Raw genomic sequence first — 25823 nt, 5'->3', positions numbered from 1 at the left:
AGCTGGGCTCAGCTGTCCTGACTGTGTCCCCCCAGCTCCTCCCTGGTGAGGGTGAGGAGCAGGACAGGCCCTGGCTGTGTGCAACCCCTGCTCAGGGAGAGCTCCAGCATCCCTGGGTTATCAGCCCTGCTCCCAGCACTAAACCAAACCCAGCTGCTGGGAGGAAAATGAACTCTAGCCCAGCCAAACCCTGCACAGCATCAGATGTTCAGTTCCTGCATGCACTGAACTGAGCATAAATGCCACCTCTTGGTGACATTTCTTTTCACTGATGCAGCTGTCAGAACATTCTCCATCCTGTCTGTGGGGTGATGCCTTGTGCTGCTGTTTGTGCTTGAGACTGGAGTCTCCTGTAATGCAGCAGTCCTTGGATAAAATGCTTGTCAAGTGTTGGAGAAATAGTGTTTGATAGTCATATGTTCCCTTAGCAGAGCTCCTGGTGCAGGGCATCTGCCTGTGACTCTGGCCCATCCACAAAACTGGGAAAAAATGCAGGTTTTTCCCCTGTTTTTTGTTGTGCAGAAACTTTAACTGATGCCAACTCCTGTCACACACGGTACATTCATGTGCAATGATAAAAGGCTGTGATATACACAGGCACTGTTTCAGGCTGTGGCACATGAAAGGCTTTGCAAAAATGTGAAAAAAACACATTTGGGGTTACTTACATGGAAAATTAACTTTTGCTCAGGAAAAACCTTGGCAAAAGTGATGTTGAAGATGTCAAGTTGCTTTTCCAGTTCTCTGCTCTGCTATTTGCAAAGCAGAAATTTCTTTAACTTAATGGATAAATTTGAAATTATGGAGGATAACAAAAATTCTACAATAATATCAGAGTTTCAGGGCACTTCACGCCTGAAAGAATATATTTTTGTATTTGGTGTGAATTGATTTAGCCCTATGACTCCTGGACAATCTTTAATAAGTTGAGCATTCAATAGTTTAGTCTGGTCAATGAATTTGGGAGTTTAGTTTAGTTAACAGCACCTGGAAGCAAACTCACCAAAAACCAATAAATTCTTTAGGCAGCACACCAATGGCTTGGTTTCCTTCTTCATTGTAATTCAGAATTCCAATGTTTCTGCACACTGGAAATTTTGTTTTTCAGTCAACTGCACCACTGGAGATAAAAGCATCAGTGATGCTTACTGATTTCAAATCTGTGGTTAATAAGTTGGACTAACACAAGTTAGTAAAAGTCAACTTTGGTAAGTGCTTGGCCTTACCTTTAATAAACACAGCATTTGGTGGTTTATGACATTAGGGAGTCTCTTTGTGTGGTGTGCTTAAATTTCCCTTGAGCAATTTTCATTGAGGTTGGGACCAGCTTGATTGGAAAATTTAATGGCTTTTTCCATTTCCATTCCTTTTTGCCAATCTGCTCTTTAAAGCTGCTCTTTCATGATGTGTGAATTTGTCTCCATTTGAAGAACTAACATCAGATACAACTGAGAAAGCAGATTTCAGAAATGAGCTATTAGGCAGAGAAGAGGCACTTTTAAGATGCTTGCAAGTTGCACAGCAACCAGAGGAACATACAGTCATTTGATTTCTCAAATGACTTTGACTTTGACTCAAGGGAAAAACAGTTTTATTCTCCCCTCAGAGCCTTCTATCATATGTGATAAAGAGAAAATGTGTTTATTACATTTTCTCCCTCAAAAAAAATTAAAAAAAAAGAAAAAGTTGTGCCTCATGTCAGAGAAGCAGCAGCAGCATCTCTTGCCCTGTGAGTCACTGCAGAACACATCCAGTAACAGCTCCTGAGCAGGATCTTGAGAAAACAGAGCAGTGTCACTTTCTGTTTCTTTCAGTTTTAAATGCAAAGCACTGATCCTTCTGAAATCAGAGTTAAAACACAGCCAAACACCAATCGCTGCTTGGAGGTTTTCCAGTTTCTGTGCAATTGTTTCTCTTACCTGCCCAGAGCAGCTGTGGCTGCCCCTGGATCCCTGGCAGTGCTCAAGGCCAGGCTGGACAGGGCTTGGAGCAGCCTGGGACAGTGGGAGGTGTCCCTGCCATGGCAGGGAGTGGAATGAGATGAGCTTTAAGGTCCCTCCGAGCCCAATCCATTCTGGGATTCTGTGACTCTGTGATCACTGCCCCCATATATGGAATTTTACAATAATATTTTCTCATCACTACCAGCAGCAGGTCTTGGCTTTTTCTGGAGACCATCACCCCATGAGCTATGGCCCATTTTCAGCTGCTGCGTGTGCTGGTTGATTCCAAATCACACACTCTTCTGATATTATTTTCCCAAACCCTCTGGAGCAGAGTGTCTTCAGTTATGTGCCAATGCAGAAGTAATCAGAAGCTTATTGTTGTAATAACACATCAAAATCCAGCTTCATAAATGCCACATAGTTCCCTTGAAGAGCTTATTTTCAGTGCTAGTTTGGGTCATTCCATAGATTTGAACTACCCAGTCCAAAAATGGTCTGATTCTGATGTAAACAGCCTGTTAAGACATATAAAATATATTACCAAAATCTAAAAATACTTACAGAAGTGAATGACTTAATCAGAATGAGCAACTAATTTCTCCTTTTTTTTGACCTTGGTTTAGTAATTTTGAACATAGCAATGACAGTACTCTGCTTGTTTAGAGAAGTCCTCCCAATACTGGGCAGTTTTTACACTGTATTTAAAAGATTTGGGTGTGGGCTAAAGATTTTTGAAGAAAACCAGAATTGTCTTGGTCTTGCAGACATCTCTGGTTAGTTCTGGGTCTGGAAAGGCTTGAAAACCATGGGGCTGTCCAGGTATAATGAGGAACACGAAGCCTTCTGGCACTGAGCAGAAATACCATGGCTTGGTTTGAAATCCCAAAGGTTGTTTGGCATGAGAGCAGCCTGAAGGAGGCATGTGTGGCGTGGTGTGGGTGAGATGCACTAAATCACCACCACAATGCTGTTTTTTACAGAGTGAAAGTGAACTGTCACTTGGATTCCTTTTGGCCTCTGTTTAATCCCTTGTGTTTTACAGCTGCTCCCTCGCTGAGCAGCCAGGCAGGGTTCCAAATGTGCTGTCCTGCTTCCCACCAGGTGTCACCTGGCCACAGCTGGCGCTGCTGTTGGCTGTCTCATGCCAGCCCAGCCCACACACACACATTGCAGCACTCCCCACACGCCGGGAGACCTCCTCCCTCTCACACACACTCTCAGAGCTTTGCACCTTTTCCCTCCTGCCTCATCCTTGAGTCACTTCTTTAAGATGCTGACAGTGACTTGTTCCAGGCGGTGGAAACCTGAAACATTGTGAGAAGGAACGTGCTCCAGCACATGGGGAGAGAAACAGCTTGTAGTAATTCTCGTGGTGCTGCTTTGGCACGAGGCTGTGTGTGTGGTGAGTGGCTGAGCTGCAGAAGGATGCTGCAAGTAGAAAAACATTTCTCCCATGAGAAGGAATCTTATAAAAAGAAAAAGAAGAGTGAAACTTCCCTCCTTGTTTCCCTTTATCTCTAAAATATGCTTTTGCAGCCCATAGCTGGCCCCAAAAGTAATCCGAGGGGGCTCTAACACATAACTGAGGGGGAGTGCATGTGGAGTACCAGTCAGTAATAATTTAATAATTTTTCTTTCTTTCTTCCTCCCCAGTTTGTTGCTCAGCCAAACTGCCAGCAGCTACTAGCAACGCTTTGGTACGACGGCTTTCCAGGCTGGAGGAGGAAACACTGGGCAGTGAAACTCCTGACCTGTGTCACCATTGGACTGCTGTTCCCCGTGCTATCCGTGGCATACCTGATTGCACCCAAGAGCAGGCTGGGACTGTTCATTAAAAAGCCATTTATCAAGTTTATCTGCCACACTGGCTCCTACCTGACCTTCCTGTTCATGCTCCTGCTGGCGTCGCAGCACATCGTCAGGACTGACCTCCACATGCAGGGGCCACCTCCCACCATCGTGGAGTGGATGATCCTGCCCTGGGTTCTAGGTAAATCCCACACCTGATCCTGTAAATCCCATGCCTGATCCTACCCAGGGTTCTAGGTACATCCCATAAATCCCACACCCAATCCTGCCTTGAGTTCTAGGTGCATCCCATAAATCCCACAGCTGATTCTGTCCTGGGTTCTAGGTAAATCCGACACCTGATCCTGTAAATCCCATGCCTGATCCTACCCTGGGTTTTAGGTACATTCCATAAATCCCACACCAAATCCTGCCTTGAGTTCTAGGTGCATCCCATAAATCCCATTCCCAATCCTGCCCCGGGTTCTAGGCAAATCCCACACCCCGATTCCCTGGGTTTCTAGGCAAATCCCACACCCAATCCTGCCTTGAGTTCTAGGTGCATCCCATAAATCCCACAGCTGATCCTGCCCTGGGTTCTAGGTAAATCCCATACCCCAATCCCCTAGGGTTCTAGGCAAATCCCACACCCCAATCCTGCCTTGAGTTCTAGGTGCATCCCATAAATCCCACACCCAGTCCTGCCCTGAGTTCTAGGCAAATCCCACACCCAGTACTGCGCTAGGTTCTAGGTAAATCCCACACCCAATCCTGCCTTGAGTTCTAGGTACATCCCATAAATCCCACACCTGATCCTGCCCTAGGTTCTAGGTAAATCCCACACCTGATGCTGTAAATGCCAGACCCAATTCTGCCCTGGGTTCTAGGCAAATCCCACACCCCAATCCCTTGGGTTTCTAGGCACATCCCACACCCAGTTCTTCCCTGGGTTCTAGGCAAATCCCATAAATCCCACACCCAGGAGTGCTGAGCTACGGGGCCTGACCACATGCAGGGGCCACCTCCCACCATCGTGGAGTGGATGATCCTGCCCTGGGTTCTAGGTAAATCCCACACCTGATCCTGTAAATCCCATGCCTGATCCTACCCAGGGTTCTAGGTACATCCCATAAATCCCACACCCAATCCTGCCTTGAGTTCTAGGTGCATCCCATAAATCCCACAGCTGATTCTGTCCTGGGTTCTAGGTAAATCCGACACCTGATCCTGTAAATCCCATGCCTGATCCTACCCAGGGTTCTAGGTACATCCCATAAATCCCACACCCAATCCTGCCTTGAGTTCTAGGTGCATCCCATAAATCCCACAGCTGATTCTGTCCTGGGTTCTAGGTAAATCCGACACCTGATCCTGTAAATCCCATGCCTGATCCTACCCTCGGTTTTAGGTACATCCCATAAATCCCACACCAAATCCTGCCTTGAGTTCTAGGTGCATCCCATAAATCCCATTCCCAATCCTGCCCCGGGTTCTAGGCAAATCCCACACCCCGATTCCCTGGGTTTCTAGGCAAATCCCACACCCAATCCTGCCTTGAGTTCTAGGTGCATCCCATAAATCCCACAGCTGATCCTGCCCTGGGTTCTAGGTAAATCCCATACCCCAATCCCCTAGGGTTCTAGGCAAATCCCACACCCCAATCCTGCCTTGAGTTCTAGGTGCATCCCATAAATCCCACACCCAGTCCTGCCCTGAGTTCTAGGTAAATCCCACACCTGATGCTGTAAATGCCAGACCCAATCCTGCCGTGGGTTCTAGGCAAATCCCACACCCCAATCCCCTGGGGTTCTAAGCAAATCCCACACCCAATCCTGCCCTGGGTTCTAGGTAAATCCCACACCCAATCCTGCCTTGAGTTCTAGGTACATCCCATAAATCCCACACCTGATCCTGCCCTAGGTTCTAGGTAAATCCCACACCTGATGCTGTAAATGCCAGACCCAATTCTGCCCTGGGTTCTAGGCAAATCCCACACCCCAATCCCCTGGGGTTCTAAGCAAATCCCACACCCAATCCTGCCCTGGGTTCTAGGTAAATCCCACACCTGATCCTGTAAATACCAGACCCAATTCTGCCCTGGGTTCTAGGTACATACCACATCCAATCCTGCCCAGAGTTCTAGACAAATCCCACACCAAATCATGCCCTGGGTTATGCTGTAAATGCCAGACCCAATTCTGCCCTGGGTTCTAGGCAAATCCCACACCCCAATCCCTTGGGTTTCTAGGCACATCCCACACCCAGTTCTTCCCTGGGTTCTAGGCAAATCCCATAAATCCCACACCCAGGAGTGCTGAGCTACGGGGCCTGACTCACACCCACAGCAGCCACGTGGGGACTCATCCCCGGGCCAGCATGTGAAGAGGTTTGGCATCCAGCTGCAGAGGCTGCACAGAACAGCTGGACCCACACCCAGGAGTGCTGAGCTACGGGGCCTGACTCACACCCACAGCAGCCACGTGGGGACTCATCCCCAGGCCAGCATGTGAAGAGGCTGCACAGAACAGCTGGGCTCCTTCTGGAGCAGCAGCTCCTGTTGGCCCGGGGCTGCTCTGCTGCTCTGTGCCATCTGATGTGCCTTTGGACATGGCCCAGGTGCACCACGGCAGATGCATGGTGCTCTCCCTCCTGGATCCCCACGCTGGGTGGGGTGAGAGGAGCAGGTTGGGAATGGGCTCCTGGGTCACACACAGTGTCCCTGTGTGTGTCCTTGCTGCTGCTGGCTCTGTCCTGTGCCTGGTCACACACAGTGTCCCTGCTGCTGGCTCTGTGCCTGCTGCAGGGCCAGGCAGTGCCCAGAGCCTGGCTGTGCTCTCCCTGCTCCCAGCCTGGTTTATTCCTCCCAGATAAGCTGCAGGAATGCAGGAGAGGGAAGATAAGGCTCACTCTCTGCTGGTGATCACTGACCACATCAGCATCAAGTGCTCTGATATCAGCAGGAGAAGGAGGAGTGTTGATTGTCTGAAGTTACATGTGAGGCTCTTATTCCAGTCTGGCTTGGGCGGCCAGAGCTGGGAGAGGAGCAGTGTCTGTGTGCTGAGGATGTTCAGGGGAGGCACTGTGATGGGATGAGGTAGGAGGAGAACAGAGAAGCCAGATGGGTGTATTTTTGATGACAGAGGACTATTTACCCTTCCAAACTGAGCTCCAGCACAGCAGCAGTGGAAGCCTGTGAGCTCCATCAGGATCCTGATCAGCTCCCCTGTCCCTGGCTGTGCCACCAGCATGTGGCACCCCTGGGAGCTGGGAATGTCACAGGCACTTGGCTCATGGGCAGTGGTTTCCACACCTTCCTCCTGCTTTCCCACACCTTTCTGGATCTCCTGCTTCCCCACACCTGTCCTGGTGACACCAGGACTCTGCTCCTTGTTTCTGTGGTGGCTCTGGGTCAGGCTGGCTCTGTGCTGACCCAACCCAGCTGTTCCTGTGCCAAACCCAAAACTGCTGATGGAAAATGAGGAAGGAAAGTAAGAGCTGCAAACATGTTCACAAATCACTTTGGATGGTGACCCAGGGCACTGTGCTCCTTGCCCAGCTCCACCACCAGCCTCATTATCTGATGGAGCTGATTTATGCACTGAAATGTGAGTGTTGGGAGAAACTTCAGAGTAAGCTCAGGGGGTTAAATGTCTTTTCTGAGCTTAGGTCATATCTTCACTTTAGCTTTAAATTCGTGTTAAAATTGAGGGAAATGGTAGGCATTTCAGTAAAATTGATTTGCAGATGAAAGAAGGATAATCCATTTTAAAAAAACCTTTCAAAAGCACAATCCTTTCAAAAAACCTATTTTACAGCTGTCTGTTCTTGATTTCCTTTGTTTCAGATAAATAGAGATCTTGTATGACTGTTTATTAAATAGAGAAATTAGAACAGTTTCACCAGATTAAAGGTTATTACTTACAAAATATTTTCCACTCTAGAAGGAGAGAGAGCAGGCACACACAGCATTGCTGTAGCTATAGTAACCAGCAAGGATAACTCACTATAAATGCAGTGTATGAGTTCTTCAACAGGCTCCTCTCCATTGATTTATTTTATTTTATGGGTTTGCGTGCGTGCAGAGACGTGGAGGCAGCTGTAATGGGATTACCTGGCTGGCCCTGACATTGTGCTTGTGTGGCCATTGACCTGCTGGCTGGCAGCTGAGCAGCTCACATTGATATTTGGGGACGTGCAGCAGTTCATTGCAGCTTTGCTGCTCTTCAGATTGAACATCCAGGTCCTTAAAGTTGAGTTGCAAGCAGCACATCAGTGACCACTGCAATATCCTGTGGTTAGGCAGAGGCAGCAGTTTGAGTGATTACACGGATAATGCACCTGTAGGTGTACTTTGTTTTGTTTTGTTTTGTTTTGTGTCCTCTTCACGCATTTCCAGTTTTCATTCAAGGATAATGTCAAGTGGGTAATTCAAAATACCTGGGGCTCTAAAGACATTTTTCAGAAACATCCAGGGCATGAAGGAGCTGCCATTTGCTTTTTGATGGGACTTAGCCTTTCAGAAATACTTAAACAGTTCTGCAAGAAAGGACATAGAAGTTACTTGTAATTAGAACTGTGTCAGGTGGGTTTTGCAGTCTGGAGATGAATTTTAGAAGCTGCCCTTCACCCTTCCAGCTGCAAGGAGGTATAGTGAGCATTAGCAAGTGCCAGAAATGATCACCAGAAGGCATTTCAGGGTTGAGACGATGGGCTCTGGCCATATCCTTGGGAACAAACAGCTCACAAACCCCACAGCCATATCTGACATGAGGTGAGTCACTGCCAGGCTGCAGTGCCCTGCTTCCTGCTGAGTCTTACCTTTCCTCACAAATAATCCCTGTGGGCTTTCTCTACAGCAAGATGCATCAATGCAGGGGCTGAGCAGAGAATGGATCTGCTTCTTCCTTCTTTGGGGTGATATTTCCAGGTCAGGGAGGAGCTGTGCTGGCATGCAGAAGCTGGTTCTGGTGCTGCTGGAGAAAGTCAGGGAAAATCAGTGCTGTCCAACAGAGCAATGAATTGCTCACAGTGTCTGTGAGAGCAGACAATCTATTAGAAACTATACCAAATACAGCTGCTTGAGGAGTTTATTCACGTAGAACAAATTTCAGCTGAGCCAATTCACTCGTCCTGGTTATAAATAACATGTGTTTCAGGCAGTCTCCTCATGTGCATATCTGGAGCCCTGGGTAGGAAACCAAGGTCTTTTTCAGCTCTCTCCAGACTGCATTCCCCACAGACTTGTAAAATGTCTCATAATCAGCAGCATTGTACTTTGTAGAAGGCAGGAGGGATGAGGTATTTTTTCCAAGCTGTTAATTTCAAATTGTCTGCTATTGCATCATATGTATATACACAGACTTTTAATGGCAAATAATGCCTTGTCATGGTAATGCACTCCCTTTCTTTCTACAGGTTTCATCTGGGGAGAAATCAAGGAAATGTGGGATGGTGGATTCAATGAGTATGTACATGACTGGTGGAATCTGATGGATTTTGCAATGAACTCCCTCTATCTTGCAACTATCTCCCTTAAAATTGTTGCCTATGTCAAGGTACAGTAACTTGGGAGAGGGAATTTATAATGTGCTGGTGAGAGGTGTAGTACACAGGGTACAAACTGTTCAAATCAAAATCACAAAGCAAAGAAAATAGCAGCTTTTCAAGCAGTCCAATTTTGAAAATTCACCTGGAAAGCTATTTTGTTTGGAGAATGAACATCCTGCTCATTCCAACTCTTTGATTAAAAGTTAAATAGATTGTTTGGGCACTGGGGAGAAATTTCTCCACTTTCTGTGCCCTTTGTAGCTACTCAGTTGCCAAGGCACTTTTTGTTTTTTGTACTGGCACTGGACCTCCTTCAACAATGCATAGTGAAAACATGGCTTTCAAATAAAATGGTAAAGGGAAAACAACAACAGAGACACCTGAAAACTTCTAGAGCCAAGCTGTATAATCTGTATGATCCTACAGATCTGGAGATTAGTGATCGAAAGTTTGTGACAGGTCTACTGAGAGGAGCAAGACTGTTATTAGGAGGCTTCTCTCTGATAATTTGATATAAAAGGGTCAACTCACTCTTGAGCATGTAACCTGTGGGCAGGGAAATGACAAAGGAGCAAGCTGGGGCTTTAACACCCTGTAGGTTCTTCCCTGTCATGTTCCATTTGTGGTGAGCGCCCACATCAGAGCTCATCCTCAAAAGCACCTTCCACATTTATAAACTTCTGATGCTCCAAATTAGCATATGCACAGGGTTTGAAGCCAGGGGATGGCCTGAAGCACTTTCCTTCTGTCTCCCTTTTTCAAAGACAAGACACAAAAGTAAAATTCCTTATGCAACAGCTCTTTGGCTTCAGCTGGAGCTTCGTGCTTGGCCTACTTCTTCCCTTGCTATGAATCAGCAGCAGCTTCGCTGCAGTCAGTGAAATTACTCAGGTGTAAATCAAGCAACTGGGACCTGCTCCTTGGCCGCTCCTGCTCTTCCCAGCTTCCCAAGGTTTCCACTTCTGGCAGCCCAGCTCCCAATAACCAGGACAAGCCCTTCCCCAGAGCAGCCTTGTTTAGTCCTGCCCAGCAGGCAGAGGGGGAGAGGGGAGAAGATTTCACCAAACCCATTGAGTCCAGAATGCAAACAGCCCTGCTATGGGGCCTTTGTTAAATCCTGAAGGCTGCAGTCGTGGTGAGTCAGATTTTCAAAAGGAAAAAGCTTTTAAGCTGGTTGCTGCTCCCTGAAGAGGCAGCTCTGTAACAGCATCAAAGCAGGAACAGATTACGTCTTTTTATTCTCCCAACGTTCAGAACCGGGGAGGAAATTACAGACTTGAAAGGTTGGTCTTTAAACAGCAGGCAATACAAAAAAAAAAAAAAAAAAGCTGGAAATGGTAAAATGCGTGGACAAATTTAAAATGTTACCAATCTGGTTCTTCCTCACACACAAATTACTAGAGGAGCTGTGCATCCAAGAGTTTGTGCAGTCACACCCTGGGATGTAAACTCACAGTCAAAGACAGGTCCAGAGGAGATGCAGCTCTGTTTGTGCTCTCTGTAAGAGCCACAGAAATGTGCAGGTCAGCCCCAAAACCCCACGGGCCAGCACACAAAGGAGGTTTGGCTGGAATAGATCTGTTTGAGCCCAGATCAAACCCTCTTGGTTAAACCTGGCCCATCTCAGGTCAGCTCCTGACGAGGGCCAGTGCCAGGCAATTCTGAGAGGTGCAGAGAATCTTCTGTGGGAAACACGTGGTCACAGGAGTTCCCTCTGCCCTGTGCCACTCAGGGGTGGCAGTGTGCTCTGAAATGTGGGGGTTTATAATGTTGATAATGGCTTCAAAACATTTTGCAACATGATTTGTTATTTATAGAACAGCCCTGAGCTGGAAGAAGCTGGGATATATGCCAATATACCATATTCTAACACTTCTTAGAACTTCAAAGGATTACATGGACATTTAACTTTCTGCCAAATAGCAGAAAAAATAAATTGCATACTGACACTAAATGCTTTCCATCCTTGTTTTTACGTGTTTTTACATTTTTTTTCCCTTGATTTGACTGGTTCCAAGACCTGGCTCTAATGTTGTCTGATACCAATGGAATCTTCAGGCTAATTATAGGGTAGAAATACTTTCTTAATCAGTTTTCATTTGCTGCATTGAATTATCATGTAATGAGGAAAGGTAAATGTGACAGCATGGTGTAATTTATTTGTACTTTTCTGTGTACATCTCTGCTGTGTTTCATCTTTTGAACAGACACCAAACCAAACTACTCCAGCCTTCCCAGACACCCAGTTTCATTAGGTAACTCTGAAATCTGCTGTTTTTTGTTACCTGTGATGCCAGGCTGCTCTGAAGATTCCATTTGCCAAGCGAGGAGATACCATCAGTTCATAAAGGACCAAAATATGACCTTAATGACCTAAATATTGCTTTATTTATTTCTTTATTTATTGCTTTAAATATTGCACAGAAGAGTGTCCCACACCTCTTTTTAAAGCAATATTTTAAAATATTAAATACCTTTAAAATAGTAATACCTTTAAAAAAAGTTATTTTCCCTGTACTTTTATGTGCAATCTGTGCTAAACCTTAGCAGAGAGCCCTGGGCTGCTGTGTCCAGCCAGCCTGCAGAAGAGAATTGGGAATAACTGAGCAAATCTGCTGTCCAGGCTTCCCAATCCCACCCACCCCCATTGCTGGATATCCACAAAAAGTTCACCTCTCTGCCTGTTTGTAGGCATTTTAAGACCCATCTTCAGATCAAGTTAACAGGCTCAGGCCATGATGTCCATGTAATAAGGAACAGTTTGGAAATGTCAGAAGCAATCCGAGGTCATGCTGAAATGCCTTTGTATCATGTCTCATCTCCTTCATACAGAGGGATAGTTTGAAATATCAACCTGCTTTTTGCTGAGCCCTTGAAAAAATTGGGAGCTTGTGTATTGGACCTTCAGGTTTAAATAGAAAGCCTCTGCAATCTCGTCTGTCAGTGTGATATTGGTACCATTTCCTTTTCAAAGGTACCAGAAATATTTTAGGAGCCCTAAACACGCTGGTTGTGGTTTTAGCTGTGTTATCCTGAGTGCAGTTCTGCCTTTTTATGCATGCTAAATGAGCGGAGACAAATGTTAAAAGGACAATTATTCCTTGATGTTAAATGTCTTTGACTCCGTTCTCTGTGCCACTGTCGTTAAGCCAGAGCAGTTACATTTTACATTTCACAGAACCAGAGCAGTTACATTTTACAGAACCAATCTTTTGTGTTACCTGCTCGCATCTGGCTGCACTTTGCTCAGAAAATGCTTCTGCTTTTACAGCTACATTACAAACCCAGTTAATGTTGTAATTGATGCACTCAACTGTACCCAGTGTTTCAGCTGTAATTAAGACCTCTGCTTTAGCAACTCTCCTAAAATTGCCATGACAAATTAACTAATAAGAAAATTAATACGAAAAAAGCCTTTTGGTTCTGGGCTGCCTGCTCTCTTTTTTTTTGAGATTGCATGGGAAGGAAAGCATCCAATAGTTCTCTGCTTTTCTTCTTCCCTTCCTCCCATTGTTCCTGGAATGTGCTGTGTTTATAATGTGCAGTCTTAGGAGGAAGAAGAACAAAAGTAATTGGAAATTTATATCTGGAACATGCTAAAATCTGAACCCCTTTGAATGTTGAAAAAGAAGGAGGTTGTGTATGGACCCATGGACATAAGGAACCCACAGAGTGTGAACTCAAAAGTAAAACAAATTTTTAAAAATCCTATTTTTTCAGTTTAGGCTAAGAACGGCCAACACACCCAAAGCCTCTAAAGAAAACCTGGTCCCACGTGTCTCACCTTCAGGGGATCATAATGTAGTAGGGAGAATTCATAAAAAAGCATCATTAAACCATCTCTGCCCTCATCAAGTCACCTCAGTCCTGAATCCTGACTGTGAGTCTGACAGCAGCTGGGTGTAAGGTGTTAAATGTGGCCTCAGAGAAGAAGAAAAACCAATTCTTATCTCTATTCACTGCTCCTGGTTTTGCACATGTGGAATGTGTTACGGAGGTTGTTTACCTGAAGTGATTTGGTTAATTGGACATGGTGAAAGTTGTTTTGAGTGATTAGCCAGTCACTCAAAGCTGTGCCCTGGCTGTCTCAGACAGTCACAGGTTTTTCTTTAGTCTCTTCAGTACAGTATAGTATTTCTTTAGTATAGTTTTAATATAGTATTAGTGGAATATAGCATAGTTTTAATACAGCAATTGTTCAGCCTTCTGAATCATGGAGTCAGAGCACATTATTCCCAGCATTGGGGGGTCCTTGCAAGGATAGTTAAAAGCCCTTTTTGTGCCGCAGTACCTGGTTAGGATTTACCTGTGGAGGGTTGGATCAGTGGGTGTGACCTTGCAGTTACCCCAGAGTCATTACACCTCATCTCACTTTTGTACCCTTGTTCTCTTCCTTCCTCCCAGTACAACGGCTCTCGCCCGAGGGAGGAGTGGGAGATGTGGCACCCGACCCTGATTGCAGAAGCCCTCTTTGCAATATCCAACATCCTGAGCTCCCTGCGCCTCATCTCCCTGTTTACAGCCAACTCACACCTGGGACCCCTGCAGATTTCTCTGGGACGCATGCTGCTAGACATCCTCAAGTTCCTTTTTATCTACTGCCTGGTGCTTCTGGCTTTTGCCAATGGACTGAACCAGCTTTATTTTTATTATGAGACCAGTGCCTCGGAGGAACCCAACAACTGCAAGGGGATCCGATGTGAGAAACAGAACAATGCCTTCTCCACGTAAGACATCCTCTCTTTCTGCTTCTGAGGCTGCTTCCCCTGTCCCCTGCCTCCCCTGCTGCCTGTCGCTGCCCTGACAGAGCCTTTATTTATTCATTTGCAAATGCCAGGTGAGGTGGTTGGCTCTGCAGGAAAGGTGGGAGTTAAGTGGGGCAGACATTGTGCTGAGCTCTGCTGTCACAAACACTCTCACTTAGGTCTGGCACTGGAGACTTTCTAGTTCTGGACCAAGGAGTTTCCCTACATGATCCTGCAACTTAAATCCTACTATGACTATGCACAATTTCAGTAGATTTGAGAAAAGAAGTGTCCTTTTGCCACAGTAATTGTTTTGCCTAGTTACTGAAGAAAGGAGGAGAACCTGAATAAAATGAAGAAAAATAAGGGATAAACCTGTTAAAAACAGGGACTGATAAATAATGTGCCTGCAGCAACAACAACAATCTCACCTAGACCATTTTTATGGATACGTGATGTTGCAGGCTTCTCTGATTTCCTTGCAGACTAAAATCCCAGCAGAACCTTTTTTTTGCTGGCAATTCTGGTACTTCACTGAGATGCTGGCATGGAAATTGCTGTGAGGACAGCTGGCGGAGCTGAAAGAGAGAGCACATGCTGAAAAATGACATGAATTGTCTTGCTGATGTATTTGTTTTAATTACTAATAGTAGAAATAATTATAATAATCAGCCCCCACCCGATTGTTCTTGCTGCTTGCACAGTACTTAACTCACAATGGCAGGAGAAATAAATAAAGCACGGTCTAGAAAAAGGCCCACGCCCTACAAACAAGCAAAACAAAACTGTTGTCCACCACTTTATGCTAAATTAAATAAAACTTGTCATGATGCCCAATAATTCTCCTCCCTCTGTCAGCTGAAGGTTTGGCGTTAAGAAAGGATTTGGGATGTATTTGCAGGGTTATCAAAAACAGATGATGGCTGAGGCCACATGACTTGGTTGGGAGTGGAGAGGTTCCAGCTTTGTCCTGTGGCTCTCTCCTAAAAGAAATATGGAATTTTCATGGGATAGAGCCCATCCTTCAAGAGCAGCATGACCTGGTAGACCAGACCATTGCAATGTGCCATTTCCCACTGCAGAGCAGGAACACCACGGGCTTGATTAATTTTCTCATGAAACCCATCTCTGTCTGAGGGGGGTGAATGGACCTGCACTGTGCTAATGAGAAACAGAATTAAAGATTTCAGACCTTTTTCTGTTTCTGTTGCCTCACATACCTCAGAAATGTATCGTGCTGCCCTGGCAAAGGAATTAAATAACAAATTTATTCCTTGATCTGCGTCCATATCGATGCAGCAGCCAGAGGGAGGAAAGTTTGGCAAGCACAGTGTGTGTTAAGGGGTAAATTCTACCTCAGGAAGGGTCAAGCCTCCAAAATCCAGTACCAAACCCTGTCTTTCTCTGGAGCTGTGGTGAACAGATGTGTTCAGTTCTAGTTTGGGCCTGCCACCACTGCACACTGGGTTTTTTTACAGATTTCTTTGTGTCAGGTGAGTGGAGAAAACAACAGCAGGATTTGACTGAAGAAAAAGAACATTGGGCCAGCAGGAAAAAAACCCAAAAAACCAAACAAAGCAAGCAAGCAACCAACCATCCTGAAGTCTGTAAGAAGGTGTAATGTCTTGGGAGCTAAAAATTATACAAGAAGCACTTAGCAGAAAGTGTGTCGATCAGCTTAAATACAAACCACAATTTCTGCCACCCTAACATTCATTTAAACCCCCTGCCAGGGGAATGTAGCACAGAAAGGAAATTGAGGGGGCTCAGCCTTTGTGGCAGAGGTTTGTGTAAAACAAAATCCCAGTGGGAGGGGATCCATTAGGAGTGAGGTCTCCTGGCAGGGGACAGAACACTCTGCAGGTACTTTTTGTTTGAGGCTCGCTTAAGAAATTTATTTAACGTGTTCTTAAAAGTTTAAATGGTCTTTATTAACACCCCCGGCACAAGCTGACATTTGGCTGGGGAGCAGATGCACAGCATGGGGCAGTGGCTGGGAAGGAGCAGCTGCAGATGCAAATATTATTTTGGGGGGGAAGCAAAGGGGGCTGGAGCCAGTCCAGCCAGGGCTGGGGACCCTGACTTTGCTGATGGCTCATTCCTTGTGAAGGAATAAATCTGCAAAGCTCTGAATCAGTGCACTTTGGTTCCCACCAGCATTCCTGGGCTCACACAATGAGCTCTAATTCTGCAAGGGGAGCAAAGAGGACGCCCCTCGTGTGTGTGCAGCTTGTGTCAAGTGTGACACCTATTTACTGGCACTTTGTTTCCTATTACTCTCAAAGGGTGGGTTTGACGTTTTCTTGGCGAGGAAATTTTCTGCATTGCACACACAGATCATGGAAAAGTAATATTCCTTTGTGACAGCAACGAGGGGAAGTAATGAATAATTTAAGGTTTTCTGCTTTGGCCTTGCCATCCCTCAGAAAGCAGAGTGCCTGCTGCTTAGGCAGATGATTGGAAAATATGTTTATAGCTGTGATGCTGGCAACTGAAGGAGGGATAGGAGCGTGAGGAAGAGGAGGAAGGGGTGGAGGAAGTCACATCTCCCTGCCTGCTCTGTCCTTCTCTCTGGAGGGTGACACTGCCATTCCCCAGGGCACAGGTTCCTGTGGCAGAGGGGGCACTTGCTCTCTCTAAGCCACCAAGGAGAGTGGTGGAGCTTTGAGAATTCTTCTGTTTGATTAGGATTCAAAATACACTCAAGCAGGACATGAGAGCCTCTCAATGACAATTTCAAAAACTGTTTCTTTATAGCTGCTTCTTCAAAGTAGTGTGAGCCCCCCTGAATCAGGGACTGTGAAAAGAGGCTGTGGACCTGTCCTGTCATTAAACACTGAGGACACAGCCCCTGAGCCTCGCTGCTCTGAGAGCTGCAGGAACCACTTGGTATCTTTGTCATGCCCACGTGTGAATATTTGCCTTGGTCTGAGCCCACATTACACACCTGGGTAATTTTGTGCATCCAGAACAACACAGTGATCACTTCTAAAACTGATTTCAGTTCAATTATTAGAATCCCTGTCTCTCTTGTACCTACAGCCCAAGTAATATTTCTACTGTTAATAGTAAAACTATTATAAATATTTTAAAAGACAGCTAAAAAGACAGCACTCCACCACTTCCAGTAAAGAAATGCTTGGCATTCTTTGGTTAATCTGTATTTTACTACCTTGGTTATTTACTAAGCCTAACAAACAGCCTGAACTTTGGGAGACAGATTTTTGATTTAAAGCATCTTTATGATTTTGGCCAGTGAAAAAAATAAGCTACATCCCCAAAGTATAAACAAAATCCTCATATAAGGCATGGGGATACATGTGAACAGTGCCTGGAGATGATGGGAGAACAGATTCCTGGTATGTCAAGTAAAGCATCTGAATTATTCATATTGATGTGTCTAGTAGTCACATTTGAAAACATCTGCTGACCTCAGGCCAAAATGGGAACTCTTAAACAGGCATATAAATGTCATTTTTGGATGATATAAATGGCATATTTTGGAAAGCCAAAACAAAGATGCCCAAATAGAGCAATTACTGAGATTGCTGATTGCGCGTCTGACGTGACTGTGAAAGGTCACTTGAAGCAGAGAGACCTGGGATGATCTCATCAGCTCAGAGGGGTCGAGTTTGGTTCATCTATGGAAGGAAGCCTTCCAAAGAAGAGAAACTCTTGAGCTGAATTAATGTGATTACTCTCTTTCATCTGAGTCATTACTGAGCAGTGGTTGCAGGGTTTGGCCAGGGACTCTGCCCGAGGTGGGTGGGAGCTGCTGCTGCAACCACTCAGAGCCACCAGTGCTTGGGCAGGTGCACTGCAAACAGAGCAGTGTTTTGGGCAGGTCTATTCCAAACACAGCAGCATTTTGGGCAGGTGTATTCCAAACACAGCAGCATTTTGGGCAGGTGCACTGCAAACAGAGCAGTGTTTTTGGCCAGGTGCACTGCAAACAGAACAGCATTTTAGACAGGTGTATTGCAAACACAGCAGTGTTTTGGGCAGGTGTATAGCAAACAGAGCACTGCAAATTAGAGCAAAAGGTGCAAGTGCTGTGATTTCTGCCATCTCCCACCTCGTGGTGCCTTCTTGTTGTGCACTGTTAACTGCTGGAGTCACTCTGCACTTGGGGATGGGTTCCCTGAGCATTTATCCTGCAGACATGTTAATGATGCAGGCACTGATTAAACAGGAGAGTTTATAGATAGCAGCAGCATCGCAGCATGGCAATTTTAATTAAATGGAATATATTGTGGCTGTTCTGTGCAATGCACAGAGTGGGAAAGAGAGCCTTGGGTTCCTCAGGGAAGTTGTGCTGGCTGCATCTCACAAGGATGTGGACTGGGCTCTTGGACAGACAGTAAATGCTGTTGATGGGACAGCTCTCACATGCATTGGCTGGTGGGTCACTGTGGCTGAGCACAGGCTGTCCCCAGGGAGGGATAAAAGGCTGTGCTGAGTGGCTGCTCTGTGGTGTCTCTCAATATCTATGTGGAAGAAGATAATTTTCCACACCCCAGCATCAGGTAGCCAGCTAAAAACCTGTTTTCTTTGCAGACTTTTCGAGACCCTCCAGTCACTCTTCTGGTCTGTGTTTGGGCTGCTGAATCTCTACGTCACCAACGTGAAAGCCAGACACGAGTTCACAGAGTTTGTTGGGGCCACAATGTTTGGGACCTACAACGTCATCTCCCTCGTTGTGCTGCTGAACATGCTCATAGCCATGATGAACAACTCCTACCAGCTCATTGCTGTGAGTTACCCCTTCTCTTTTTGCTGGTATTTCTCCCTGGGTGCCTCATTTGTCTGACTTGCAGCAGTTGGGTCCCTTCTGGGCTGCTGGAGACTGCTGCCCCCAGTTTCTGCCAGCAGGTAATTGGGATTTCTGCTCACCAGCCTGAATCATGCCTGTGGAGGAGGTTTTGCTCTGTTTGTAAAGCTTCTTAGCTGGAAAAGGCTCATGGGCTGTGATCTGCCCCTGTCTCCTCCTGTGGAATAACCCTGCTGACCACCTTGGGTGTGTAAAGGGAAACCTTCCCACTGCTTCCTGATGTTTGGTTAGAACTGGGGGGTGGGTGCTGTGGTATATTTTTTTACCCTATATCTGTTTTCTCATGTGAAACCATGTGTGTCAGGAGCCCAGTCCTGCAATTTCTTTTTGCACAGTCTTCCCACTTGAAATTAGATCATGTCCATCTGTAGCAGCAGAGTCTCCTGGCTGTATAACCATGTGAGATTCCTGAGTAATCCCAGTGCAGGATGGATCTGAGCTGAGGCAGCTCGGGGCTGTAGAGCCCTTATCAAACTGAACTTTCATTTGAATGTTCAAAACCGTTTTCTCCACTGTAATCTCATTCTGTGTACCCAAAAGCCAATCTGTACCTTGATGATTAAATTTGTCAACAGACTGAAAGCTAAAGCAGCGTGGCTCTGCATTTTAAGGCTCTTTAGGTCAGGAACAGTATGGAAGGAAGCAAAATCTCGTGTGCACTGTACTTCAGATAAACCAGTGGGCACTTAGTCTCCATTCTGACCACTGACATGATAGGTTTGGAGACAGTGAGGTGCTGAACTGCTGCAGCATCAGGAGCAAAACAGCAAAACTGTTTGTGTCCCTGGCTGGTCACTCGGTACAGACAGAGTAGAGGCTTCCTCCTCTGCTTTGGGCGACTCTTGTTTTATTCTAGAAGATAAACCAGGGTAAAAACAGAACCAGAAGCATTTCTCCTGCTATTTCCATTTCCAAATTCCTGGACAAGTCTCCAGGGATGTGTGTGGGTGAGTTCCTTTCCTGGCTAAAGCACAGAGGGGAGTATTGAGTTGTTTTCTTGAACAGGTTCCACAATTGTTGTTGATTATCTGCTGATTCAAGTGGCTCCTAAATTCACTTGGTCAAATTGCTGATTCTTTTGGACATCTGATCTTTATCATGGTAAAAAGTATGAGAAAAACTGGACCACTGACCTTCCAGATGAGCAGAAAAGCAGTTTATCACAAAGGCATTTATCAGTCTGTTTCAATGCTTCAAGTGCTTTCTCTTTGTTCACTGCTACTCCTCACATTCCAGGGAGACTGGAATGAGGGACAGAAAACAAAGATTCTCTCCTTGGCCATTTTCTCCAGTTCCCTTTCCTTTGTTGTCATCGAACAGGCTTGTCACTAAGACAAAGCCCAAGCCTAAGACTGGCACAAGAATAGCAGAATTTGCTATTCACTGGGCCACAAACCACTCATCATTCTTTCCCCTGAATAATTCGAGTGATGCAATGACACATTACACGCAATCCCACATGAATTAGAGGCACCCATCATAACAATTAACTGAAGAGAAGGGTCCAGAGAGGGCTGTTGTGTCACTGGTTTTGTGTCTGGAGCAGCTGGCACCGGGGACTGGCCCCATCAGAAACTCTGCCCTTGCCAGACCCGGGGCTGCAGGACTGAACTCTCCAAATAACTGAGGTAAAGCACGGAGTTCAGCGAGCAGCATGAGCCCCTGCTTGGGAAAATGACACTGGAAATGCTACAGGAGAATTTGCTGCCACTGAAACTGTCTGGCTGCAGGTGATGCCCAGAGCAGTGACAATTCCTGGGATGGCAAGAGGCAGGAACGTCCCATCTCTGCTGTGCAGTGCATGCAGCTGGGCTCTGCAAGCTGCATTCCTGCATGCTTCCTCTCAGGGACAAATTTCCTTCGTGTCTCTTCTCAGGGCAAACGCGAATTAATCTCTCCCCCGAAGAAAACAAGTCGTTAATAAACGTTGAACTTTACAAATGTGGGGCATTAATTAACCTCCTGTAATCAGGTTCACCCCCTGCTGAATGACAGCAGGCTGGGTGCTAGACTGGGCATTTCTTCCTCCTGGTATTTCTGTTGCAGTGGATCCACATGGAATGACAGCATTCCGGGGGAAAGGAAGGGAAAGGAGGGGAAAGGAGTCCTTGGGATGGGGTGGAGGTCTTCTGCATCAGCAGGAAATGCTGTGCCTGAGCATCACTGCAGAGCAATAAAACAGATGTGGGGGATGAGACGAGAGTGCATCTCTGCCTGCTGACTCCCCTGCAGTGGAGTGCTGAGGACATCTTCATTAATCCCGTTTGTTAATGAGCCCCAGGCACTGCTGCAATGCAAACAGGCTTTCTCCTCTCCTCTCCTGCAGGGACAGATACACCTAATGCATTTATTAGGAAAATCCACAAAAAACAGAGGTTTGTGTCCAAAAAGGAGACAGAGGAGTCCTTTGTGACTTTATTCAAATAAAGGGAGAGGCCATGGGGCATTCCCTTAGGATCTCTCAAATTTTTGGAGGACACAGCCTCCTTTTTATCCCAATTTCCCGGCCACATTTCCCTTCTCTCTTTCCCCATTGGCTGAGGTACTTGAGAGATTCAGACTTCCCAAAACACCTGATACCAAAAGTTTCCCTCTAATGTATAACCCTCCCTTTTAATTTTTAATTGATATGGAATTTAGGGGTTTTTCTTCCCCATTGCTTCTTTCATCTTTCAATGTCTAATTTCATTTATCAACAAACCTAACATTTGTAAAAGCAAGTATCTTTTTCCATTCATCAACCAGTGGAATCCTTCCCATTGTTTCTTTTATCTCTCAGTGCTAGTTTTATCTACCAGCAGACCCACAGATTGTTTGTAAAGACAAGTCCACTATTCCTCTCACATTTGTGGCAGTTATTCTTCAGGTCAGTTTTTCTCCTATACTCACATGTGAGTTTCTGCTGTGAGGTTTTGAGGAGAATCTGGGCTGCTCCTCTTTGGCCCTTCCTTGTGTGTCCCCAGTCTGGGGATTAGGGCTTGGTGCTTAATTAGGCACTGCAGGCACACAGCATGAAAGCACCAGGAAGGCAGAGCAAGGCAGCAAAGAGTAAAACCTCTGCTTCACGTGGATCTTGACTCAGAGAAGGAAAAACTTTTCTGCCATAATTTTGTTGTTTTTTTCCTCAGCTGTTTCAGACTTCAATAAATACATACTTCCAGGAGTGCCCTGAAGCAGTTTCAATATCGATTATTTCCAGACAGCCCATTTTTCTCCTTTGCCAAACCATAGTTTGGTTGTGGCAGACACCATCTTTCACCAAGAAAACAAACAAAATCCAAATGCAATCCCCCAAATTTCCATACCTCTCGTGCTGTTTCAATATGGGGAGATCAGAATGTTTTATACAAGCAGCACAGGATGCAGGGGGATGTTATGCACTGCCAGCTCCCTCATCTCAATACCTTCCAGACGTGGCAGAAATACCATCAGAGGATGGGAAGGGGAATTTGTCACAGTCACAAGAGGAAGGACAAGGGAATGATGTGAGAGTGGCCAGGTGGCTGCATCATTTGAAAGTAACTGAGTGGGTAATGAGGACACTTTGTGTGATGGGCTGTTTCCCATCAAGTCACACCATCCTCCTGCCAGCTGCTATTTTTTTCAGAATAAGGGAGATAGTTGGTGTTCCTGAGGGTGCAGGTGCATTTTGGCCCTGGGGGTGCCCTCGGGTGCAGGGACACTTGCAGGGATTTAATGTGACTTTTCTGAGAGCCTGTTCCTTGTGGCCACACCTGTGATTATTCTGGGGAGTCAGGCAAGAATTGGTCACTGGAGCTGCACCAAGAGTTGTGACTCTGCAGCAGCAGGAGCAATATCAGTGGAAGAGCAGCAGCCAAGGGCTGAGCTGGGTGGAAACCACGGGCTGGGAGCTGCTGGGCAGAGCTGCAGGTGAGTTAGGGTGGTACATGGTGCACAACAGCTCTGCACCCACCAGCGCTTTAAAGAGAGATGTGAGCCCTCACAGCCTTCAGGTGTTCTAGCATAAAAGCACAAAGATGCTTAAATGCCTCAGGGATTACTGACACCAAAGTGAGCCTGAGAAAATTCCCTCTACCTTGCCTGTGTGAAGGTGTTGCAGCCTCGAGTGTGTGATGCAGTGCCCGTGTGTGATGTTGCAATGATGACTTCAGCAGTGAGCATAAAGTTACAAAATGGTTCTGCATACTGTATTTTGTATCCTCCTGTTGGTTGGTATGTCTGTTATTTCAAGATAGCTCATCTCAGACAGCTGTTCCTCCAAAAGGATGCAGTCTTTAGAAAAAAAATAAATTGAAGTGTGTCTCTGAGAGTAGTGTGTGTCTAAATTGGAATAGTTGCCAGTGTTTGGGTTGCACAAGTCAGGGCATTGGGCAGCAACCTCAGGATGCAGTTTTAGATGATGAAACTAAATAGAGTGGATTAACACAAGCAGTTAAGGATGAGAATAAAGAAATATTTTGCATAGCAAAACAAAAGATGTACACTAAACAGAAATGGCATGTGCAGCTAAAAAATAAATAAAACTTTGACTATAAGTATAGGGATATTAGATATGGAACTTTCTCAATTTTTGCAGACTAGAGAGCTTAAAAATTAAGGCACAGAGAAACATAAAGATTTTTCAGCTCCCTATTACATTGTTTCCAAGATAAATTTGGATTTCTCCCAGGTGGCAGTTTCAAACTTTTCTTCTGCAAAGCACACAGATTCCTCACTTTTCTGCACCAACCAAACTCCCTCAGCACCATGGCAGTAATTGCTACCCAGTTTAATTCACAACACCAGCAGAAATTCTCTTCCCCACTGTGATTTGTGACCCTCAGGACTGTCAGAAAATCTTCCTCTGCTTGCACGACCTGCACAGTTATTACCTGGTGGCTTTGCTAAGGAGGAATTTTATGAATCAATAAACTTAGTTTGAAGTACAACAGCTGCCCAGTCCCTGCACTTGGAAGATTTTGGGGTGGTGGGTGTTCCCTATAGAGGTAAGGCCAGCTCCTAAATCTGGTCTCAGAATTCAGCTCTTTTACAGCGTCAGGAAATGTTCATCTCCCAGGCTCATTTCAGCACCTTTAATTTGAATTTCTTAGAAATTAAGCCATTGGTTTTTAACTCTGTAATACAGCAGGAAATGAAATTATGCTCTTGTTGTGTTGCCAGTACAAGCTGGGATCAATTTTTCTGGAAGCTTTTTATGGTGCAGTGAAACAAGGAGGTTCTGGGAAGAGGATGAAATGGCTCTTCTGTGGTTTGCCAGCTGAGTGAGGTACCCTCTTTGTCCCTCAGTTTTGTGGCCCTCAGAACCTTCTGCTGACCAGCACACACATCTGCTGGTCACTGCCCACATGCAGAAGTGTTTGGGGTGCAGGTGACACACTCCCACCTTTGCTTCATTCTACAGCACAGCTGTAATTACCCAGATCTCAATTACTGAGCACCTCAAGCTCATCTGTGGATCAGCAATAATTAATTGAAATGGGAAATTCTCCTGCACTTAGTCAGTGCCTTCAGTGACACCTGGACAGGCAGACAGGACAAGGGGCCTTGAGCTAAAGGAGGGTGGGTTTAGATCAGACATAAGGGAGGAATCCTTCCCTGGGAGGGTGGATTCTTGGGCACAGGGTGCCCAGAGCAGCTGTGGCTGCCCCTGGATCTGTGGCAGTGCCCAGGGCCAGGCTGGACAGGGCTTGGAGCAGCCTGGGATGGTGGAAGGTGTCCCTGCCATGGCAGAGGGCTGGAATGAAATGAGCTTTAAGGTCCCTCCCAACCCAACCCATCCCACGATTCCATGAGTTCTGTTCCATTTCCCATGGAGAGCAATCCATGTGAAGAAATGCTGGACCCCCAGTCCCTGTTCAGAGGGCTGGAATGAAATGAGCTTTAAGGTCCCTCCCAACCCAACCCATCCCATGATTCCATGATTTCTGTTCCATTTCCCATGGAGTGCAATCCATGTGAAGAAACACTGGACCCCCAGTCCCTGTTCCCTCCTGAGAGCTGTAGCCCACCTCTGGAGCAGTGGGATTGATTCCCAAGGCTGAGTGCTCTCTCTGGACCTTGTGACTGGCTGTGGGGGACTCCCAGCAGATTTTCATTGGAAAATGAAGGGAAATTGCAGCAGTGGTGTGTTGGGATGCTCCCATACAGCCTGTGGGTGTGAAATTAGCCCTGGAGCCTCGCTCCAGACTGGCAGGCAGCTTAATTGCTTTTTGTTAGCAAGCTAAAGGATTCATTTGAAGGTGTAGAACTGTTTGTCTTTTTGCTGGCTCTGGACTAATTACATGTAACCCATGGTCTTGAATCACATTGTTAATATTCATCTGGTGTTTGCAGAGTCTCTAAATAGAGGCACTCGATGTGCTCCAGCTTCACACGCTGCATCTTCTGTTCTTAGACCAGACAAAGCTTGTGCTCCATCCCAGGATCCAATCCTGCCTCTCCTGTGAGTGCTGGCAGCAGAATCAGGAGGTTCAGCCTTTCTGTTGCTTTTCATCTTTGAAACCACAGGAGTTTTATGTGTCCCTGGGAACCACCACGGCCAAACCATCTCAGGGCTTATTCAGGGCAGAAAAGTTACACTCAAGTAAAAAAAAAAGATGAGCTTGCAATTTGTAGATGAGCCCTGGATGATTTAAGATATTCCAGGGAGTTTGCTGGCTTTTATTTTTGGAATTTTCAGGGCTGGGCTCTGGGGTTTCTTGGTGTGGTTAACACCCCAGTGCCCTGCCTGACAGGTCAATAACTCTCTGCCCATTACGTGCGAGCAGCGCAGCAAGGTTTGCTCTTGCTACATGATAGAAGTTGAAGTATCCAGATGGAACCACATAGGTTGCAGCCTCTGCATTATCCCATCTTTTATTTAGGCCTGACAAGCTCAATTAGCATTATCTTGTGCTTCTGCATCGAGGGGACTCTTGTTAGAAAGGCAGGAGAAAAGACAAAAAGTGAAAGATAAAGGAAGAATATTACTGAGGAAAAAGCAGT

The 25823-nt window shown here is 45.9% G+C and overlaps 1 protein-coding gene across 2 annotated transcripts in view; it reads left to right on the top strand.

Moving 5' to 3' along the window:
• TRPC5 (transient receptor potential cation channel subfamily C member 5) overlaps window positions 1–25823 on the top strand; it is a 103188-nt gene that overhangs the window by 56203 nt on the left and 21162 nt on the right. For both annotated transcript variants that reach the window (XM_039731294.1, XM_039731296.1), the window contains exons 4-7: window positions 3600–3936; window positions 9150–9289; window positions 13686–14008; window positions 18584–18779. In XM_039731294.1, the coding sequence (XP_039587228.1) occupies window positions 3600–3936; window positions 9150–9289; window positions 13686–14008; window positions 18584–18779 (996 nt within the window). The remainder of the gene's footprint in view (window positions 1–3599; window positions 3937–9149; window positions 9290–13685; window positions 14009–18583; window positions 18780–25823) is intronic.

This window comes from Passer montanus, unplaced genomic scaffold (assembly GCF_014805655.1).
Source record: "Passer montanus isolate IOZ18808 unplaced genomic scaffold, ASM1480565v1 scaffold76, whole genome shotgun sequence".
In the NCBI taxonomy this organism is placed as follows: domain Eukaryota; kingdom Metazoa; phylum Chordata; class Aves; order Passeriformes; family Passeridae; genus Passer; species Passer montanus.
Note: the sequence above shows the minus strand (reverse complement) of the source record. Positions and strands in the feature narration are given on the sequence as shown.